The sequence below is a fragment of the Crotalus tigris genome, unplaced genomic scaffold (assembly GCF_016545835.1).
Source record: "Crotalus tigris isolate CLP2741 ecotype Arizona unplaced genomic scaffold, ASM1654583v1 scf7180000018350.1424685, whole genome shotgun sequence".
Classification (NCBI taxonomy): Eukaryota; Metazoa; Chordata; class Lepidosauria; order Squamata; family Viperidae; genus Crotalus; species Crotalus tigris.
The window spans coordinates 799,143-819,295 of NW_024096959.1; the positions used below are offsets into that span (position 1 = coordinate 799,143).

Genomic DNA, 20,153 nt, shown 5'->3' on the forward strand with positions numbered 1-20,153 from the left:
ATCTTAATTCTGTATAGGCATGTAAATGAATAAATACCTGTCTATTCAGATCTTTAAAAAATAGCATTTCCCCTTAGAACCATATGATCAAAATAAATTCTGAACTCTATGGTCAAGCATTAGGGTTACCTCTTAATTAAGATATTACTAAAAGCAAGTGATCGGAGAAGATTATCTGAGTTTAGGCTGAAGATGTTAAAGCTGCTTAATTAGAGGGTTAAGATTCAGTGAAAGGAAACTGCATATCTCTGTTTTCTGCTAGGTATAATGTTCAGATCATCTACTAAGCTCTGGGCTATGAAATGTGTCTTCAGTTCATAAAAGAATAAGAGAAACCATTTTTGTACAGTTTTAGGCAGTTTTTAAAATTACAAAGTAATTGTTTAATCCTAGGTTATACAGTAGATCTGCAAGAGGAAATGTATTTTTTTTCAATTTTATTAAAATTATCATAATATAATACAGAGGGAAATATTGAATATGCAGACATTGAAATACACAATAGTTGACATGTTCAGCTCTGTTCCTAGTTTTGGTTATCATGACCAAGTGTCAATTTGAACTTGATTAGTTGGTTCATGGAGATACTAATGATCAGTCTGTGTTAGTGTGTTTAAAGTAAAACAAAATTTTAAAATGCTAGTCTTACAAAATAGTTTCTTCGGATTATCACTCTTAATAGGACCTCGCAACTAGACTACTCTTTTAGGGCAGATAGCCAACTTCCAAACCAAAAAAAAAAAAAAAAAAAAAACCCACTGGTTAATAGCTGCTTTTAAAAGCCTATAGATCAGTGGTTCTCAACCTGTGGAGTTGAACAACCATTTCACAGGGGTCGCCAAACAACGCAGTCCGCCATTTTTTCCCCCTTTTCCTTAGCTGTGTTACTCCCTTTTATTCTATTGGCTTTTGAAAGCCAATAGAATAGACTCTCTTGAATAGAGTCTAATTCTATTGGCTTTCAAAAGCCAACAGGAATTGTCCAGGCTGTCTCTGCCCTGCTGAGCCCGCCAAAAGTCCCATTCTGCAAACGGTGCTGCACCAGTTGAGTAGTCCTCGACTTACAACCGGTTGAGTAGTTGGGGGGGTCGCAGCATTAAAAAGGTTGAGAACCACTGCTATAGATCCATTTGGAACCCAGTGCATTATTTGAAACAAAATTAGGAAGCTGATACTTTGTTTTACAGTATGTTTTTTGAAGTCCAGATGGAAGAAGTTAGGTGAATAATTTAACTTCCTGGGCCCTGCTTCCTTCGGTGTTTCCTATTGTTGATGACTACCTCTAATGGCTGTATTTTTATATGCAGGTTGTACCAAAGATCAAGCCTCATAGGCCAATTACAAAGTTTTATTAATATTTTAGGGAAAATATTATTGTACTTAGAAATGTTCAGAGATCATGTATCAAATATATGTGTTTGGGAGAAAATTGCAGCCAGTTTGAATATTTAATATAATTTATATAATTTTTAATGAAGCCTGATTTTTGATGCAGTCTATGTATTCAGACCAACTGCTAGATTGCTAACTTGAGTTAGCTTTAGGAATGTTATTTTGATTTGTGCTACTATATTTACTTCTCATCCATGTGTAGACACAATCCAGAGTTGCCTTTTACTTTCCTTTTTAAAAGGAGGTTCCACAATTAGAGTTTGACTTACAACCATTGGAAATATGATGGTGCTGAACAAATAGTTACTATGGTCTTCAGAGTTCTTGCTGTCACACACGATCATGTGGTCACGTGATCACAGTCTGGGTGCTTGGAAACCAGTTTGCACTTAAAATCAGTTGCAGCATTTACAGTCTTCTCTGCTGGCTTGCTCACTGACTTTGGTTAGGAGAAGCTGGTGAGAAGTCACCTCATCTAATGACTGGGGGATTCATGCTTTACAACCACATTGCTTAGCAGCGGAAATTCTTGCTCCAGTTGCCATTGTAAATTAAGGGCTACCTGTACTGTATATGGCTTGCTGCTTTTAGATGTTGTTTATTCTTTGTATCTGCCAGTGCACAGAAACTACTAAACATTATTTCTGTTCTTTATTATTTCTGTCTTAAGAATTCAGATAATTAGTAATTAAGAATATAGTGTTCCAGTTTTGGACTGCTTTTACTTGTCTCTCCACTTCATAGTGTCAAAAAAAATCTTTTCTTCAACCATCATAAGTTTTAATATAATTTTAATATTCTACTGTACCTTGCCTCTGCTATTATGAAAAGTTCTAATTCATTCAAGAATTCCAAGATAGGGCCACGGAATTTAAAATATATTTTAGGTCAAGGTTGACATTCTTGAAAGAGAAGGAAAGCTTTTCTGTAAGAATATATGAATTTTCCTTGGTTTCATTAAGATTGCTTGAAAACTAAATTAAAATATAGTTCCCTAGCCTGTAGTGTACAGCCTAGTTTCCCAATAAGTGCCTAAGGTAAAATTAGTTGGCAAACAAGTGCTTCTGTTTCTCTTTGTACTATATCTACAAAAGTGTTTTCAGCAAAGAAAAGTATTTCAGACTTCCCTTGACTCATGAATGTGAAATGTTTGCAGTGTTTGGACCATTCCACAGTGCTTTAAATAATTATAGTTGCATTGTTATACATATAATTAGTTTATTGATGTGAAAACAAATTTGATTTTTTAAATAGCTGGTGCACAAAAGCATTTGTCTGGATTGATGCTTTGGAGGGGCAAGGGGCAGAAATAAGCAATTCTCTGAGAGTATTGTTTTTATTTCAGGAACTTAGTGATTTGGCTCGTGACCCACCAGCTCAGTGTTCTGCAGGCCCTGTTGGAGATGACAGTAAGTTGTTAATAATAAATACTGGTTCTTTTAAACAGGTCCTTGTAAACAATATGGTTTGTTCTTTGGGGGGGAGGAGAAAAACATTTAAATAACAGTTTTTCTTTTTTCTCTTCCCTTCTCAATCTGTCATTCAGTGTTTCATTGGCAAGCTACAATTATGGGTCCTGTAAGTACTTCAGTTTATTAACATTCATTCTAAAGTCAGCTATTCAAACGTTATTCCAAAAAACACATTATTGTTATGTTCTTTTTGTGGTATAAAGTTTACAGGTTTTGGCATGTTTTCATTGGACTACTTAATTTAAATTGTCCTGTTTTTCTCATTGTGCATACTTTAGAACAGTGGTTCCCAATCTTTTCTATACCCTGCATTCCTACAACGCTTCTGATATATTCTTGCACCCCTTACAAAAGTTCAAAACGAATTATGCATATGCACTATAATTTTGAAACTTCTAAACCCAAGTTTTCGCACCCCCTGGAATATCATCTCGCATCACCTGGGGGAGGGGGGGTGAGCACCCCTGCTTGGGAATCTCTGCTTTAGAATATGCTAATAGTATGATCTTTGATTTACAATTTTCATGGAAACACTTTTGTTTAAGATTTTTACTTCTTAAAAACACTTTATTTCAGTAAGATAGTTCCTCTATGTAACACTGTACCTGTGAAAAACCATATCATGGCTTCTTTTGTGGGCTTCATAATCATACTTTTTGTTTAAGAGATTTTATTCCTTATGGCAAGTTTGCACATCATGATAAAATAAACTATTGTGGCCAAAAATCAATATAATAGTACAGCTGAAACTGATATGTTGGCTAGATTTAATATTCATGAAACCGTATTGACGCCAGTAAAGGCGGTCCATAAATGTCATTGTTGTCTTCTATACTATGTCAGAACATGTAGCAATATTCTTGAACATTTCCAGGACTGTTTATGCAGAAGGAAATGTTGAAGTCAGCCTATCATCAGGTGCATCCCATTGTTAATATTGTCAAAGTGTGCTTTTTAAGTGTTAGTATATGAGTCATTTTGCTGCAGGTAGTTTTACTTTTAGTTAGCTACTATAATTCTTCAATGTCTCTTAAACTATAGTTCCTACAGAAATGTTTAACTTCTGAATTTTTTTCTTTGCCAGAATGACAGTCCATATCAAGGCGGTGTTTTCTTTCTGACAATTCATTTCCCCACAGACTACCCTTTCAAGCCACCTAAGGTAAGTAAAGATGGAAACTTAATTTAAAACATTGAATTTCTGCACGAATCGGCAAGTAATAGACTGTAACTATTGCTAAAGCATTTTGACTTGCCAAAAAGGCATAAAGAAATCACTTCTTCATATCTATACACTGACTTACCCTTTGGATTACAGATCTATTACATTCAAATAATTACAGAATTCCTTAAAATATATTTGCTTTATGATTGTAGCTGCAGTTACTGAACATGCTTTCAGGTCATTATAATATAGTTTGGTGACACATACAGATATTTGGGCTGTGATATACAATGTATTATGGGTTTTTTTTTTAAACATAGCCAATTTTCACTGTTTTAGACTAATGACACTTCCATATTCTTTGAGTCTGTCATGTGTAACATCATTGTGAATTTTTCCTACCAGCCTGAGAATAATAAAACATTGTAAAAATAGTTCTGGAAGTTGAAAATATATATATTTCCAAATGATAAAATTATAATGGTTTTATTTTGATACTTGCCCCAGAACTAAATAGCTCTCCCCTGCCCATGCAGTTTCAAGTAACAAACATAGAGAAAGGTGATGTGATATAGCATATATTAGATTTTACACTAACTCTGAATATATTTCTGAAGAAACTGACAGAAAGAGTGGTTTTTGTTAATTAGAAAAATAGCAGTTGTATAGAATTGAATTTGCATACCTTGTAAGTATTCCACTTGTAGAATTACATTTCAAGCTATGAATATAAAAAATTAAGTTTATATGAAGTCTACCAAGCAGACATTCTTCTCTTTGATACTGTTAAGCGGAATTGTGTATATTCTAAATATTGAGAACCAGTATTTTTAATCTGAAAAAATTCTGTATATTGATTACAGATTGATCTCAATTTTTTAGGTTGCATTTACAACACGAATTTATCATCCAAATATTAACAGTAATGGCAGCATTTGTCTTGACATTCTAAGGTCACAGTGGTCTCCTGCTTTAACTATTTCTAAAGGTAAGCATATTTGGATGAATATTGGCATTAGTGGATATTCTTGGGGTTTTTTGTATTTTGTTGACAAAAAGCAGCTTGAATGTATGCGTTTTATATTTAGACTATACAAAATTTGTCATTCCAGGAACAGAATATTCTAGAAAACTCCTGAATCTTTTGTTTCCTCCCAGATCATGTCATTCTAAGGGCAGATTAGCAAATTGAAATGATTCAAAGTATTCTGGTTGAAAGAGCTATGTTTTGGTTTTGGACCACCCATGGAATTATTCTGCTTCTAGATTGAAGAATTTATTTCGGTAATTCTGAATAGTCCCTGGAATTTGGTTTGAAAGGATTTGTTTTAGAGTATTACAGAATGATCCTTTCCTATACTGACAAATTTTGAAAATTCTTAATACTGTATGTACTAGGATTTGTATTACTTTCCTTTCTATTTTAGCATGATATTTGACTGTTATTTTGAGGCAATTACCCACCAGTACTTTTCCCAGCCATGCAATTGTCCCACAGATTTATCTCCATTTTCTCGGAAAAATATCCCAAAAATACTAATAGGAAGAGAGTAGCATAAAGTGTAATTCAGTTCAAGGTATTTAGCTTCAATTGATGCTTTGAAGTGTGCATTCACATGGTGAGACACTTGTGCCTTTTGAATTTTCACTTTCCCGTCATCATCATTGTTATTAATTTTATATAAGTGTTCCCTATTATCATTGATGTTAAAAACTGCCAGTCCCTGTTGAAATATAATATATCTCTAAGGGTTAAGGCTCAGTCATTAAAGAGAAGCTGAGTGGCTTCTTGCTAATTTTATTTTTTAGACTTATATGCCTTTAGATCAGACATGTCAAACTCACGACATCACATGACGTCCCGCTACGTATCGGAACTTTTTTCCCATTGCCAGCAATGGGGTGGGCACGGTTTTGCGATGATGCGTCTGGCCCATGGACCGGCAGTTTGACACCCCTGCTTTAGATTATCAAGAAGCCAAGACAAAGAAAGAGAAGAATCTTGTTTTGGCATACAGAGCAGTGAGTCATATGAGTTCAAACTCAAACTATTTTCAAACTCAAAACTATCAGACTATTCAGAATAGTATGGTGCAGGGATACATAGGGGCATAGCCAAACAAACTAAGTATAAGGTTTCTGGTGATCAAGTTAAGCTGTTTTTTTAAACTAGAGATAATCTTTTTGAAATAAAATAAATGGGACTGTATGTTCTACCTGCACATGCAGAAGTAAATAACTTGTTCTTTGAACTATTTACAATTTTCTATATGCTCTTTTCTATTTGTTTCAGTTCTCTTATCCATTTGTTCACTGTTATGTGATCCAAATCCAGATGATCCCCTAGTGCCAGAGATTGCGCGCATCTATAAAACAGACAGAGACAAGTAAGTATAACTTTGTCTTTTTTTTAAAAAATGATGGCTAAAGAACAGTAGAGTCATTGCTGCTGTTTAAAACAGAATTGGATAAAATATTCATGTTTTTTAATTTGGAAACTTCAGTAGCATGCTAGAATAGAATTTTTACACTGTACAAAATATTGACATTACTTTCAAGTTTAAAATTACTATGGAAAATTTATAAATGAGAACACTCTGGTAATAGTTTCGAGTTGAGGGAACAAAAGTTGTGCGCTACTTAGATAATTTAAATATTGCTTTCTGTTTCGAAGTAAACTAAAATTATCTATTAGTAGTTCTGCTTTGTGTTGGCAATTAAATCTGCCCAGATAAATTTAATAGGGCTCTATTGGCTTGTCTGTGTTACTAAATATACTTATCTAATTAGGTACAATAGGTTAGCAAGAGAGTGGACAGAGAAATACGCTATGCTGTAGGGTAAGACTGCACTTCATGGTGCATTAATGATGTGGGGACTTCAGCACTTGAGTGCAGCATGCTTAAGGCACTGGATTAACTAACAAAAGATTGTTCAAGTCACTGAAATACAAAGTTTTAACTGCTTGATTGTATTCAGCGTGGGAGGCCTATCTGCATGGCTAGATGAGAATAGTCAAATATTTAAAAGTTTTGTAGATATTTCTTGGTTCTGGAAAAATCACTTAGCTGGTAAGTATTTTCTATTCAGCACAAATGTGGCTCTACTTATAATTTAAATTATTTAGCAGATTAAATTCAGAAGTACAAAAGCCTATAGGCATGTATAGGTAGACACTAACATAATAACTGAGCATGTAAATTAGCACTGACTTGATTTCAGTGGAGTTCTGCACAGTTCTCTCACAATCCCTGCTTATGCGAGAGGCTGGCTATATTTAGTATCTAAGGGTTTGTGATGTTTGTGTGGAGTTTTGCTAGAAAGAATATCCACTTATACTTGCATATTACATTGTGATTTCTAATATGCAACACTGTGTATTTTTATATGCTATATCAAAATTGGCAGGTGAGCTTTGTCTAGAATCCACTCCAAAACTTGTAAAATTGTGGAAAAAATATTATATTGATGATTCTCACTCTTACCAACACTATCCAATGACCAAGTGAATACTGAAGTTGATACCAGTTAGTAGAATTGAATCATAGGAAATTATAGAGATAATGCACACCCAAGAATTCTGATTTCCTAGTTTTTATATTCTCTTTAAAACTTCCATTCAAATAAATTGAGTAATCTCATTCCAAAAAGCAAGACATAAAACTCTTGCTTTTTGGAAAGAGATTACTCAATTTATCCTAAAATTTTGAATAAGAACATTATGTACTAAGAAATCTACGTAAATTTTTAGTTAACTTTTTAAAATTTGAATTTATTGAAAGTTTTAAAGAGAATATAAAAACTTAATACAAATTATTATAGAATAAAACAAAAAGAAAAGACAAAAATTCAGAAAGAAAAAATGAAAAAAGAAGCTTCTAATTTCCTACCCTATGATTATAAAAAAAGGTTAGCTTCTATCCTTTTTTCCTAATCTTCAAAACATAAGTCATAAGTGCATTTTTTTCCTGTTTCATGCAAAAATCTGCAAGGGATTTCCACTCTACCATAAATATAGATACTGTCTTTTCTCTAATCAACAAAATTAGTTTTAGAATTTCTGCAAGCTCCATCAATGTCATAATCATTCCTCTCTTGTTTATGTGTTGAATATTCAAGCATATGATAATTTCGCTGCAGTTGTCATATAGGAAAATGAGATTTCACAGCAGTTCCAAATGGAAACCTCCACATGAGGTTTCCATCAGTTCCAAAAGGAAAAAAAAATCTGATTCAATTGTGCATTAATCTTTAAGAACTTCTGAATCAGTGCATTTATTTATATCCAGAAATTTTGGATTTTTTACGTGAATGCTTGATAAAACGCCCCTTCATGATGTTCACATTTCCAGAAAGCCAAGTAGATTTTCTTCATTGATAACCATTTTCATAATGATTTGAGGTGTTCCTGTTATTGACTTATATATTATTTCCATTTTAGAAACTAATTTTTTCCAGTTTTCATTGGAATGTGTTAAATATTTTATAAAGTTAGTATAAAAATGATTATGTCCATGAGTCATTGCAAAGAACTATATGTCAGATCAAACTTTAGTTATAGACAAAGGCCAGCATCGAAATTTGTAATATGTTACATTTTTATTGCTGGCTCTGGTTTTTCTGATATGTATCTATATCTACGTATGTATAAAATATATAATCTTTTAAAAAGATTTAAACTTTTTAAAAGTATTTTTTTTTCTATTCCAGGTACAACAGAATATCTCGGGAATGGACTCAGAAGTATGCCATGTGATGCTACCTTAAGTCAGAATAACCTGCATTATAGCTGGAATAAACTTTAAATTACTGTTCTTTTTTGATTTTCTTATCCGGCTGCTCCCCTATCAGACCTCATCTATTTTTTTTTTAAAATTTACCTCTATCCATTCATGCACATGCTCATCTGAGAAGACTTTAGCTCTTCCAGCTTTGGACAATAACTGCTTTTTAGAATTTGTAAAGTAGTTATACAAGAACAATTGCCCAAGATTCAGAATTCTTTAAATGGAGCATGTGTGTTGTGGCCAATGTCTTCACTCTAACTTGGTTATGAGATTGAAATCATTTCTCACTGCTCTAACAGTCCTTCTGAAGAAATCACCCAAAGGGAGGGGAGATGGATGTTCAGTTTGCTCACATCACAGGAAATAGCATTGCTGTAGCATCATCCATCTTGTTTTAAAACCTTCCAGTGTTAGAGACTGAGGTTTCATGACATACTTGTGCTCATAACTGGTATGGTTGGAGAATTGGTACAGAACTTGTAGCATCATCAGAACAGAACACGTGATGTATCTTATGCATGTCAATAAAGGAATGACCAGTTCTTGTTCTACAGAGAATGGAGATTGGAAGTCCAACATCCCTTGTATTCCAAAATAGGGTCTCGGAACATTTTTGTAATTCTCATTTAAATTTTGTTAGGATGCTTGGAGCTATTAGTTAATCTATCTTCCACAGCAGTTTAATATAGCACTGAATAAATGATGCAAGTTGTCAATGGATGAATGATCAACTAATAGCTCTCCTAGTAATTGATTTTATTTTCTTCAATAAAGTTACATAAACCAATGAGTTAGCTGCCTGAATTAATCAGTATGGGAAACAAAGTCTTTTGTAAAAGCAAAGGTGGTTTTTGTATATACTTGTTGGGATTTGCCTCATTGTTTGACATCAAATAATGATGTGAAGTTAGTAGAGTGAACCTTTTGCCATGTTCAGTTATAATACTTGGTCTGTGTTCAGGTTGACACATTGATCAGCCCTGGAATATGCAGAATTAATAAGCTAACCTAGTAGTGTAGACTTTAGTGAGCTACACAAGGTCCTGGGAACCAAGTTTTCAATTACAGACTTGGAACTCAGATGATATATGTACAGGTGTATTGTGGAGACTTCACCAAATGCACCCAGCTTGCTAACTGAGAAGCATTTCTTCGCCTTGTATACTTGACAGCTGAAAGATCTTTTTGTGGGAGTAAAGAGGCAAAATTGCAAAATAAAGTACTGTTTTGATGTGGGAATTGTCATGAGGTTGTGTTGAAGTGAGTTTTCAATGTGGGATGTTTGCTGTCCAAAGGATTATCATGCTACCACCTATATTAACAAACATTTTTTGCTGCAAGGATCACTATTTTAGGGTGACTAAAAATTAATAAAGTCATTGCTACAGTATTTTTCTGTTTTGAGAAGCACTGACTTGTGCCACTAATTCTTGTTTGATAATGATGGATTTTATCCTTTCTGCATCATAATTTCGTCTCCATCCAAGTCTATAGTTCAGTATTTTCTAGTCCTGTGCTATGGGTTTGTGCTTCTGCCACGTCTACTTCCATCTTTAGCACTGCTGTGTGCATCCTAATGCTTTTTCCTCAACATAATTTTGGAAATATTGTAAAATAAAAGTAGTCTGTACATTTTATGAAAGGGGAACAGGTTTGGCCATGATTTGTTTCAACTTTTTTTTTTTAATACATTTTGGTGAGTTCAGTTTTGTCAGTATTGTACACCAAATTCCGCTCAAGTGCTTTGGATGTATTACGGTGTTAGTAAAAGCAACTTTACAGGGTGAAGAAAGATTACTTGAAGAATCAGGGCCAACAATTAAAATGAGGCTCCTTTGTTCAGTTTGCAATAAAATCCTTAATTATAGGGAACGTGGCATTTTTACTAAAATGTTACTAAGGTAGCATTCTTCAACTTGATGCCCATGCCCTTTAGATATGTTGAGATTATAGTTCCCAATGATACAGGCTGACTTCTAATATAACACTGATTGTTTGCAAACTTAAACACATAAGATTTGATTGTCATGTAGTTGTAATTACAGAAGAATTCACCTTTCCTGAAGCATCTTAAATGGCATGCTATATAAGCCTCTTTTCCCCTCATGCTTGACAAAGTAACAAAACTCATAGGTTGAATAAACAACATTAACAGGTTACAATTGATTATTCTGCTGTGTAGTCTTACCCATAAACCATGGGTTCAGACTTCATAAAGATTAGGAACATGCGTGGATTAGATTTTCTGTATAAATGCCTATTTCAGAATTTACTGCTTCCCTACACCCAGTTTATAATTCCAAGACCTTTGTACTTCTTAACATTTATGTTTGCCTTGGAAAAGTTTACTTACTTAGCCTTGGAAAAAGATTGATTTGATTCTATCCTATCAGAGTGTTTAATAAATATAAGGAGTGTCATGACATCTTCTTTTCATCATTGATCTATGCTTGGAGGATGGCAAAATAAGACTGCTATCCCCACATCATTTTGTCTACCAGTGCAATAGCGATCTCAGGTATGTTGAGGTCATGTAGATGTAGTTCTTTCTGCAGTACATCAAATGAGTTATCTGACTTTTTGGCATGGTCCTAATCAGTCTAGGAATCATGTTATAGTCCTAGTGTACTATATGTCAACCGGGCAAGCAAAAGAGAATTCCACTTTGCAGGGCAAATACAGATAATCATTTAGCAACCACAATTGGCATTGGCAACGTGGCCGTTAAGCAAAGCAGTCATCAAATGAAAACATGAGTGCTTATGATCTTTCTTCAGAATCCCCAAATACCAAAGTTTGCTTTAGAGATGGTTGTCACAGGAATTGGACATAAAGTTACTTTTTCATTACAGTCATAATTGAACAGTTGCTAAACAAGGACTAATATTTTAATTTTTTCCAGATGCTATCTTCTGTTTCTTCCTAGAAATAAGAAATAGATGAGCTGAAAATAGATTGAATCTTGGTCTTGAACCCTTTTTCTCACAACCTGTTGTGTGATCTTAACATTCATACATATACACGCACACCAGGGATTGTTATTAGCAGTAACAATACATTGGAGTTTTAACTAACTTAATCCTCTCATTTAAGATATTAGTGTAGGTCTTAATTCAGCTCATGTATTCCTTGCTCTCTATTTCCTAGAAATAACTTGGCAGAGTCAACTTTCTTTTTATAGATGAGGCTAAATTACCTTCAGGACCATGTTACATGCTTAAGTATTTTTCAGTAACTAAAAGAGCAGCTGTTTTGTCTTTATAATACTGGTTTGACTAGCTTTAAATTTAACTGCAGTATTGTGGTTTTATTGACTAACCTGTTAAGTGGCTCCAGAGCATTTCATAGTGATTGACCACTCTTATTTTTTGGCATTAGTCCTGAGCTGTGTATGTAGCCCTCCTGCAACTGTTCAGGTTTTTGTACTGATCAGAGAAGTTGCCTTACTGTGAAGAAACTGGTGCCAAGTTTTTGTTACATCCTTATGCTATTGAGTTAATGCTGGAGTAGTGAGAACTGCATTTATGGTAAAGCAACCACTGACCATGCCATTAGAAGGCCTATAAACCATCTTAGAGCAGGTCTGAGCCTTTGGGAGTAGACGGCATACAAATACATCTTGAAGTTGTCCTTGATTTTCCCAAGATGAATCATGACTTTGTTAGAATATTAACAATGTGGAATGTTCTGAAAGCAACTCCAACACATGATTTACCTTTCATTAAATGTCTACAATGCTTTTTTGGAAGAATTGGATCTCTTAAGCTTGGATAAATGCAACTGAGAATTACTCACTCCAAATTGGGTGTTGCTAAATCAAAGCTCCCAGTGGCCTTGGCTACTGTGGTCTATAGGAAGGGTGTTAGTAGTTATATAGGTGATTTACAGGTATTGCACCACTCTTCTATGTAACTGCACCAGGCAAGGAACATACTAAATGTAATCCAAGATAGAACCCAATTTAAGAACACTTGGATCAGTCATTTCATCCATGGAATTAAACTTTAGGCTTGTTTTAGAGCCTCAAGTGGAAAGGACAATGGTACTTTAACCTAATTAGAAAAGTATTTCTCTGAAGTTTAAAATTAAACTTGATTTTGTTCAAATTTTATGCTTCCAACAGTTATTTTTTAAATACCACTCTAATAGTGCAAAATGATATGGTTAAAATGATGTGGTAAAGATCTTTCTAAAACCCAACATGGCATAGGTCAGGATGACTTGATAGAGTTCTTTTCCCAAGAATACCCATCCCACTCATTCTAATAGGGTAGGCAGGTTTGGGTTTCTTCCCTTGATGTGCCACCAGGTGGGACCCAGAAGGGGTCCCATTTACATAACAGTGCCTGCCCTTTGGAATAATCCCACGTACATGCTTAGTTGGTCCTGACCCTGCCAGCCTTTAGAAAAACTTTGCAGTTCTCCCCCAGGTCTTGGGTGATCAATGTGCCCACTGGGAGTGTGTGTGAAAGTGACCTAGTTTGGCTATTATTATTTACTATTTTTATTTTGGTTTCTCTCTCAACAGATTTGGGAGATTTGCTCAGTACATTAAAAAGCCATACTATGAACTACATTTTCACTTAGGGTTCTTCAAATTTCTGGAAAGCAACAGCATTTGGACCATGTACTGACCATGAGCTGTCAATCAAGTTGTGAAATGAGAAGATATGTGATCAATCTGAATCACGGGTTACTTTTCTCAATATATAGAGCATGCCAAAAGATAGACCCCCCCATAGACAACTTATATTAATTGCATTAAATGTTCCAATTGGCCACCATTTTCCTTTCAACACTTGTTTTCTTGACACATCCTTCGAATATTCTAAATACATTTCATATGGGAAAAACTTATGATTGGCCTATGGGGGCTGAGTTTTGTACACTATATATGGTATATGAAATCAATTTATAGTACTCTGAAAACGACACATACTTAATAGGATTTTTGTTAGTTTTGGTTTGGTCCATTTTAAACAAGGACAACATTAGTTGGCCGTCTGTTTTTAAAAAGTCTGATAGCAGTGAACAATGGGTAGGCATGGCAGTCACATCCAATCACGTGTATTTAGGATGTGTTGAAAATTTTTATCCCGAGTACCTCACAAATTGAACAAATAAAATATTAGATAATTGGAATTTTAATAATTAGGATTGGAACACAAACAGAAATTGGAATTTTGTGCCAAGAAAAATATGAAAAACTACCAAGGTAATCCTATAAATCTAGAAGCAGACTTTTTTTGTCCTGCAGATTTTAATCTTTCACTTCTTCATAAAAACCTTTTTTTTTTCAGAAACAGCCCAAGTCACTTCCTGTTTTAATAGCAATAAACTGTATAAGTGGTTGTTTTTTCATTAGCTTTGTTTTTCCATTAAAAGCACAACAGTGTTGGTATGTGCTCCTTTGATGCATTTTCCTAGATTATTACCATTGAAATTAAATGGAAAATAAAACCTTGATGATAATTATTGGCTTTAAAGATTATGGAAGGATCATACAGATTTTCATGGGAACTCTGAAATGTGAAAACAATTCTGATTAACAGTATACAAACGGAAACCTTGACTTGCACATGAACAGTCCATCTAAGCAGCTTCTTAAAATTTCAGGAATGCTATAGTTGCACAAGTAAATTTCAGACTATTTAAGCTGGTGTTATTTCATACATGTATGAAGAATGACATAAAACAGTATTGGTTTAATAAATATGACATTTCAGGTATTTCAGATCAATTTACAATATAAATGAAACTCTTTCAAATACATAAAATAATATTAAATAAAATCCAATCATATCTTAAAATTATAAAGTTTGTAAAACACAGTCCTGAGCTATAAGTCATTTAAAAGATCTCTATGAATACAAATTTCTTTATGGGAACCAAAGAGATCATAGGGTGCATGCAAGTAATGTCTCCAGAGCTTCTGCATAACAAGCACCACTACCAAAAGTCTCTTTGATAGCTACTTCCTATCCAAAACTCAAAGTAAGCCTTCTGAAGATCTTGAAAGTTTGATGATATAGATTAGACTGAAAAAAAAAACGGGATATGTTTGTAGTCATATTCCACCCTTGGTAAGTTTGCTATCTGGTCAGAATGTTTAAGGAATGAGTTACTTTGTCCTCATAATGTCTGGCAAGAAGACTTAACATCTTGAGATGTGTTTTTTTTTCTGTATTTCAGATAATTTCTTGCAAGAAACATTTGAGTAGATATGCTTAAGAAGACACAGTAAAGTGCTTCTCAATTTGCACATGACTTTAATCATGATTTGCTAAGCTGAATCAACAATCATTAAGCTATAGATATAGCAGCTGGATTAATACACCATGCATAATGGTGTATTAGCATAATGTTAATATGCAGTTTAAGATGTCTACATTTAGTTAACTGTTATCCTCCAACATTTATGGAGGGATAATTGACTGTGGCGATACTGGGCTCCAAACAAGCTACTGTGCCACCAACTCAGCCAAATCCAGATTATTTGCAGTTGGATTTCCCTGGAGTCCTTGTCTTAAGAAACTACTGCTACACAAAGAGAAGTTGGGTGAAGCAGAACATGCTCTTTGTAAGAACAGAATGAATATTTATTATTAGCAATCTAATAATAGGACTTGCTAAAACTCATAGCTTGATATCCATGGTTCTATGATTTCTCTCAACATTTGAATTACTGCTGTGTTGAATGGGTACATTTTCAGCAGCTTGCTTTATCATATAAATTGAATTGAGCAAGTTTGACTCTATTCACCTATTGTAAATGGTGAAGGAGCTGGATGCTTAACATGGATAAATAAGTCCACATAAACAGGTTGCCTTATTTTTCACTTTATATGTTTACTAATAAAAGATATCCAACAGGCATGATTTGGGTTGAAAGCTTTTGAGCACAAGCTACCTAATACTAGATATTTTGAAAACTTGTTGCATGTTTTCATGGTCTCTGATTTGTCTATATAAATATAAATAATAGCAAATGACTTCAGTGTTCATTTTCCCCTATAAATTAATGCAACAAAGATGTAAAATACAATAGCAAAACAAACTTATTAGAAGTACAAAAAGAAAAGCTAGTAGGATAGTCTTTTGATTGTGGCAAGCAAAACAATAAATAAATGCAATAGAGTATGACATACAGTCTACTCAATGCTTCCAGTTAAAAAAGAGTAATTGTTAGAAATAAAAATGAACAGAGCAAAGTACCATATAATCTATGCTGTTTGCCCCAATCAGCCAAGTGCTTCCTGGGGTAGTAACAGCACTGATGTTTTCAGAACTGATATTTGGTGACACTTCATCTCTGAACACTGAGATTTCATGTATAGTAATCAACCCATTTAATTCCTATTTTCTGTATATTTGCTGAATCCCAAATTGTCTAACCATCAAGCCCTTTTGTGGTCAATTAACAACATCATGTCTTTTGGAAAGTATTTTCCTGAATTAGATACTCATTTTTTTTTCTAGAAACTCTTAAGGGTACAACTTTCACCACCGAGACACTCTTTAGTATGCTACAATTGCAGCTACCAGAATTCTTAGCAGCATAAGTCATATTGTGAATTCTGTAAGTTGGAAGGCTTTGGGGGAAGAAATGGTGAAGTGAAGATGGTTCCACTAAAAGCAGAGCCACTGACTGCAGCAGAATGAAGAGCTGGCAAGTTGACAAGCTGTTTGTAATAATTCTCTGGACAAAGAGAAGATCTGAGATTGACCACAAGTGCTCCTTACAGTTGTTCATTTGGGAGACAAAGGAATAGATATCTTGATCTACTCACGGTTAGTACTCACTGAGTTTGCTATTTCTTTTTCTAATCACATTCAGAAATTGCTTTTTATTTATTTTTTTCAGTTATTGGAGAACTTTGGATTGACAAATTTGACAGCTCTGGATAATTTTCTTTCAATACTTAGTCAAAAAAGATTTATATACAAGTTTAAGGATGAAAAAAAACTGGCATTAGCAGCAAAGTGTGATTAAAACTGATTTTAAAAAGCTACAACTTGGACTAAGGGTTCAGATAAATTTGAAATATAATTCTGGAATTAATTACAAGAATTCTTCCCATGGGAAATATTTTTTTTGTATCTTTAAACAACATGATGGGATGGTCCTTTGAAGCTTGGACACTAGTGGAAACCAGAAAGTACTAAAGATTACAATTAAAGGAGAAGGGCATACTGGAGAATGGAGCAAAACATTTTAACATTTGACATATTGAAGGATATTTTTGAGCACTTAACCCAGAAGTTGACGGATGTTTGCCTCTATAGATAGACTTTATTTATGGAAGAAGAACAAGTTTTACCAGATGACTGAATTTTTTTCAAATAGGATTTAAGAAGGAGAAGAATCATATGGAAAAAGATACTACACTGACCAACAAAGAAAAACAAAAGCTGATGTCTTAATAGTTAAAAGGGATGTACAAATAACAAACCAAGAGAATGACTGAAATATTTTCCTAAATTGGATATACAAAAAAAGGCATGTTAAAGCTTTGAAGAATTTTGTGAGAAGAGCAAAGAAAAAAATCAAGTTTTAGGACATTATTTGAAGGGACTGAAGATCAAGATTGTAGAAGGTGTTCTTTTCTGCAGCTTTATTTTTATTATTGTTCTTTGTATTAAGTTTTATATAGTAATTTTTAATTAAATTATTATTTTAAAAAAAGGAATTCAGTAAGTTGCTGTTCCAGTAAGCTTAAGTATTGGATCCGGATAACAAATTGTTGTTATGAAGAAGAAGAAGAAGAAGAAGAAGAAGAAGAAGAAGAAGAAGAAGAAGAAGAAGAAGAAGAAGAAGAAGAAGAAGAAGAAGAAGAAGAAGAAGAAGAAGAAGAAGAAGTAGTAGTTGGAAGGGACCTTGGAGGTCATCTAGTCCAACCCAGGCATGTAACCCTATACCATTTCGGACAAATGGCTGTCCAGTCTTTTCTTAAAAAACTTCCAGTGTTGTTTTATGGTCTATGTATTTTAGAGATTCAGTGGACTAGGTATGTTAGTAAGCTATTATGTGCTTTTGCAGTGAAACAGGTAAACTATCAAATTAAATTAAATTTAATCTTGTTGAAAGAGTAATTTAAATGTTTGCAAATGTATTTTAAAAGCTAATCAATCTATTATGGAATCAGATGTATAATACTCTCTTAAATCAACAACATAGATATTATGGGGCAGAAAGAAGTCAGTAATATTTGAGAAAAATGTAGGTCATTATGACATTTTGAAAATGTATTAGTTAAGAGGTATAAATGATAAATGTTATTCTTTTCTATACTAGATTATTAAATTTTGTCATCTTAATTTGCCATTTCTCTTCTGTGCGGAAGAACTGGATCTAGTTCACTAATTGCATCTGGTGTTTCCATCTACCTGGGCAGATTCCATGATATCTGGGGATTGCCTTAGCATCTTTTATTTATGTGGAAGATCAAAAACAATACTTCTCATTCTGCCCTGATTGGTCCGTGTTTTACACTATCCTAATACAGAAAAACAATGGGATATTTTGTTTTACATTATTCCAGATGTTTTGCTACTCTGTGATGGGCATTTTTTTTTTAAAAAAAAAAATCCAGTTATGCCCTCCTTGGTTTCAACATGGCAATTGGCGACCACAATTATTCTTTTAAAAAATATGATGCCTGACTGCTCAAAGTTTCTGTACCTCTACAGCTATATATAGTACACATGAGTGTAGTTACCACTAATCATGACTTCATAGATCTTTGAAGTAACCTGTAATTTACAAAACGTCATGCCCTACATCAGTGATGGTGAACCTTTGGGGCTTGACATGTCAAAAATTAATGACTCTGCTGGCCCATGACCGATCTAGGCCACCTTGAATAGCTGCACTCAGCAGCACCACGTCTGGGCCTGAAGTAAAGGTTTAGCCCTTGACTTCAGTCCTAGTGCCACCATTGCCACTCAAAAAGGTTGCCTCACATCATTCTCCAAGACGTGATTGCCTCCAAGGCCTAGCGCTCCTCAAATCTGCCGTACACTGCTTGGTTTCTTTCAGTTGACAGGCCCCTGTGGCCTACTTGAGGCTATTTCAGGTCATACAAGGCCTTCATTTTTGAAATAGCTTTGGAGCAGGGATCTCCAACCTTGGCAACTTTAAGACTTGTGGACTTCAACTTTGCTGGCTGAGGGATTCTGGGAGTTGAAGTCCACAAGTCTTAAAGTTGCCAAGGTTGGAGACCCCTGCTTTGGAGGATGCTCTTTTGTGGCCTCTGCAACTTCTGAAAATTGTACAAAAGCACTTCCCATTCTTGTGTGATTTTTCAGAGGCTCTGGGGGTCATGCAAATGCACAACCCTCTTGTGTAATTTCCATACTTCTGAGAATAGTTGTTGGGGTTCATAAATACTAGCATGTCACCCAAAATGTGGCATGTCATCTTGACACATGTATCATAGGCTCACCATCACTATCTTAGAAAATTTCTTTTTTTTTTCTTGGAACTGAGTAACATCACTATTACCCTTCTGGAAATAATTTATATTTGTAGTATTGCGTATGTTCTCTGTTCTACTAAATAAATATATTTTAGAAGTTCAGATTTTAATCTCTTTATCTAATACATGCTGGAAAACCAGCAGACGTGGGCTGTGCAATCATAGTTTCAACCCTCTCAGAGCGTGTAAACGTGGAAATAAGTAAATGTGAGATTACAAAAAGGTTTTGGGAAAATATTTTTCAATCACAAAGAACAACCAAATTAATCTTAATCAGAATCAGGAAAACTAACCAAGGAACAGATTAAATCCTCCAGCCAATGGTTTTGGCTTGTTTAACAGAAAGCAGTCTAAAAATATCTGAAAAGATATCATTAGAAAAAAGTTAGAGACTTGAAGTATTCTGTGCAGGACATGGAATAATGGATTTGAGTTTCAAGCATGTCAAACTGCTGGCCTGCGGGCCGGATGCGTCACACCAAAACCACGCCCTACCCCATTGCTGGCAAAGGGGAAAAAGTTGCGATACGTCGCGCAATGTTATGTGACATCATGAGTTTGACATGCCTGATGTAGAGTCTGATTAAATGTTATTAAAGTAATAGTAAAGCAAATGACTTTAACAGTAAAGTCATTTACTGATGACTCAACTGAAAAAAGGCTCCTTTTCACAGTGTATTTTCAGGCAAAGACTAGATAACTATCTCTCTGGGAATCCCTGACTTTGAATCATTTAGGCTGGAGCCAATGGTCTAAATGGCACCTTCCAACTTCATAATTCTATAGATTAGAGGCATGGTAAAAGAACGGAGCTTGTAAGGCAGATAAATGCATTAGGTATAGAACAGTGGTTCTCAAC

At 34.4% G+C, this 20,153-nt stretch overlaps 1 protein-coding gene across 3 annotated transcripts in view; it reads left to right on the plus strand.

Annotated features, from left to right (window-relative positions):
• The window catches only part of UBE2D3 (ubiquitin conjugating enzyme E2 D3), a 35,292-nt gene extending 25,086 nt beyond the window's left edge, over positions 1-10,206 (plus strand). For 2 of the 3 annotated variants that reach the window (XM_039350703.1, XM_039350701.1), the window contains 7 exons: positions 2,738-2,801; positions 2,939-2,970; positions 3,949-4,026; positions 4,912-5,017; positions 6,323-6,416; positions 6,820-6,869; positions 8,740-10,206. In XM_039350703.1, the coding sequence (XP_039206637.1) occupies positions 2,738-2,801; positions 2,939-2,970; positions 3,949-4,026; positions 4,912-5,017; positions 6,323-6,416; positions 6,820-6,868 (423 nt within the window). In that variant the 3' untranslated portion in view covers position 6,869; positions 8,740-10,206. The remainder of the gene's footprint in view (positions 1-2,737; positions 2,802-2,938; positions 2,971-3,948; positions 4,027-4,911; positions 5,018-6,322; positions 6,417-6,819; positions 6,870-8,739) is intronic. The other variant, XM_039350702.1, reaches the window with a different exon arrangement.
• The last annotated feature ends 9,947 nt before the right edge of the window (positions 10,207-20,153 follow it).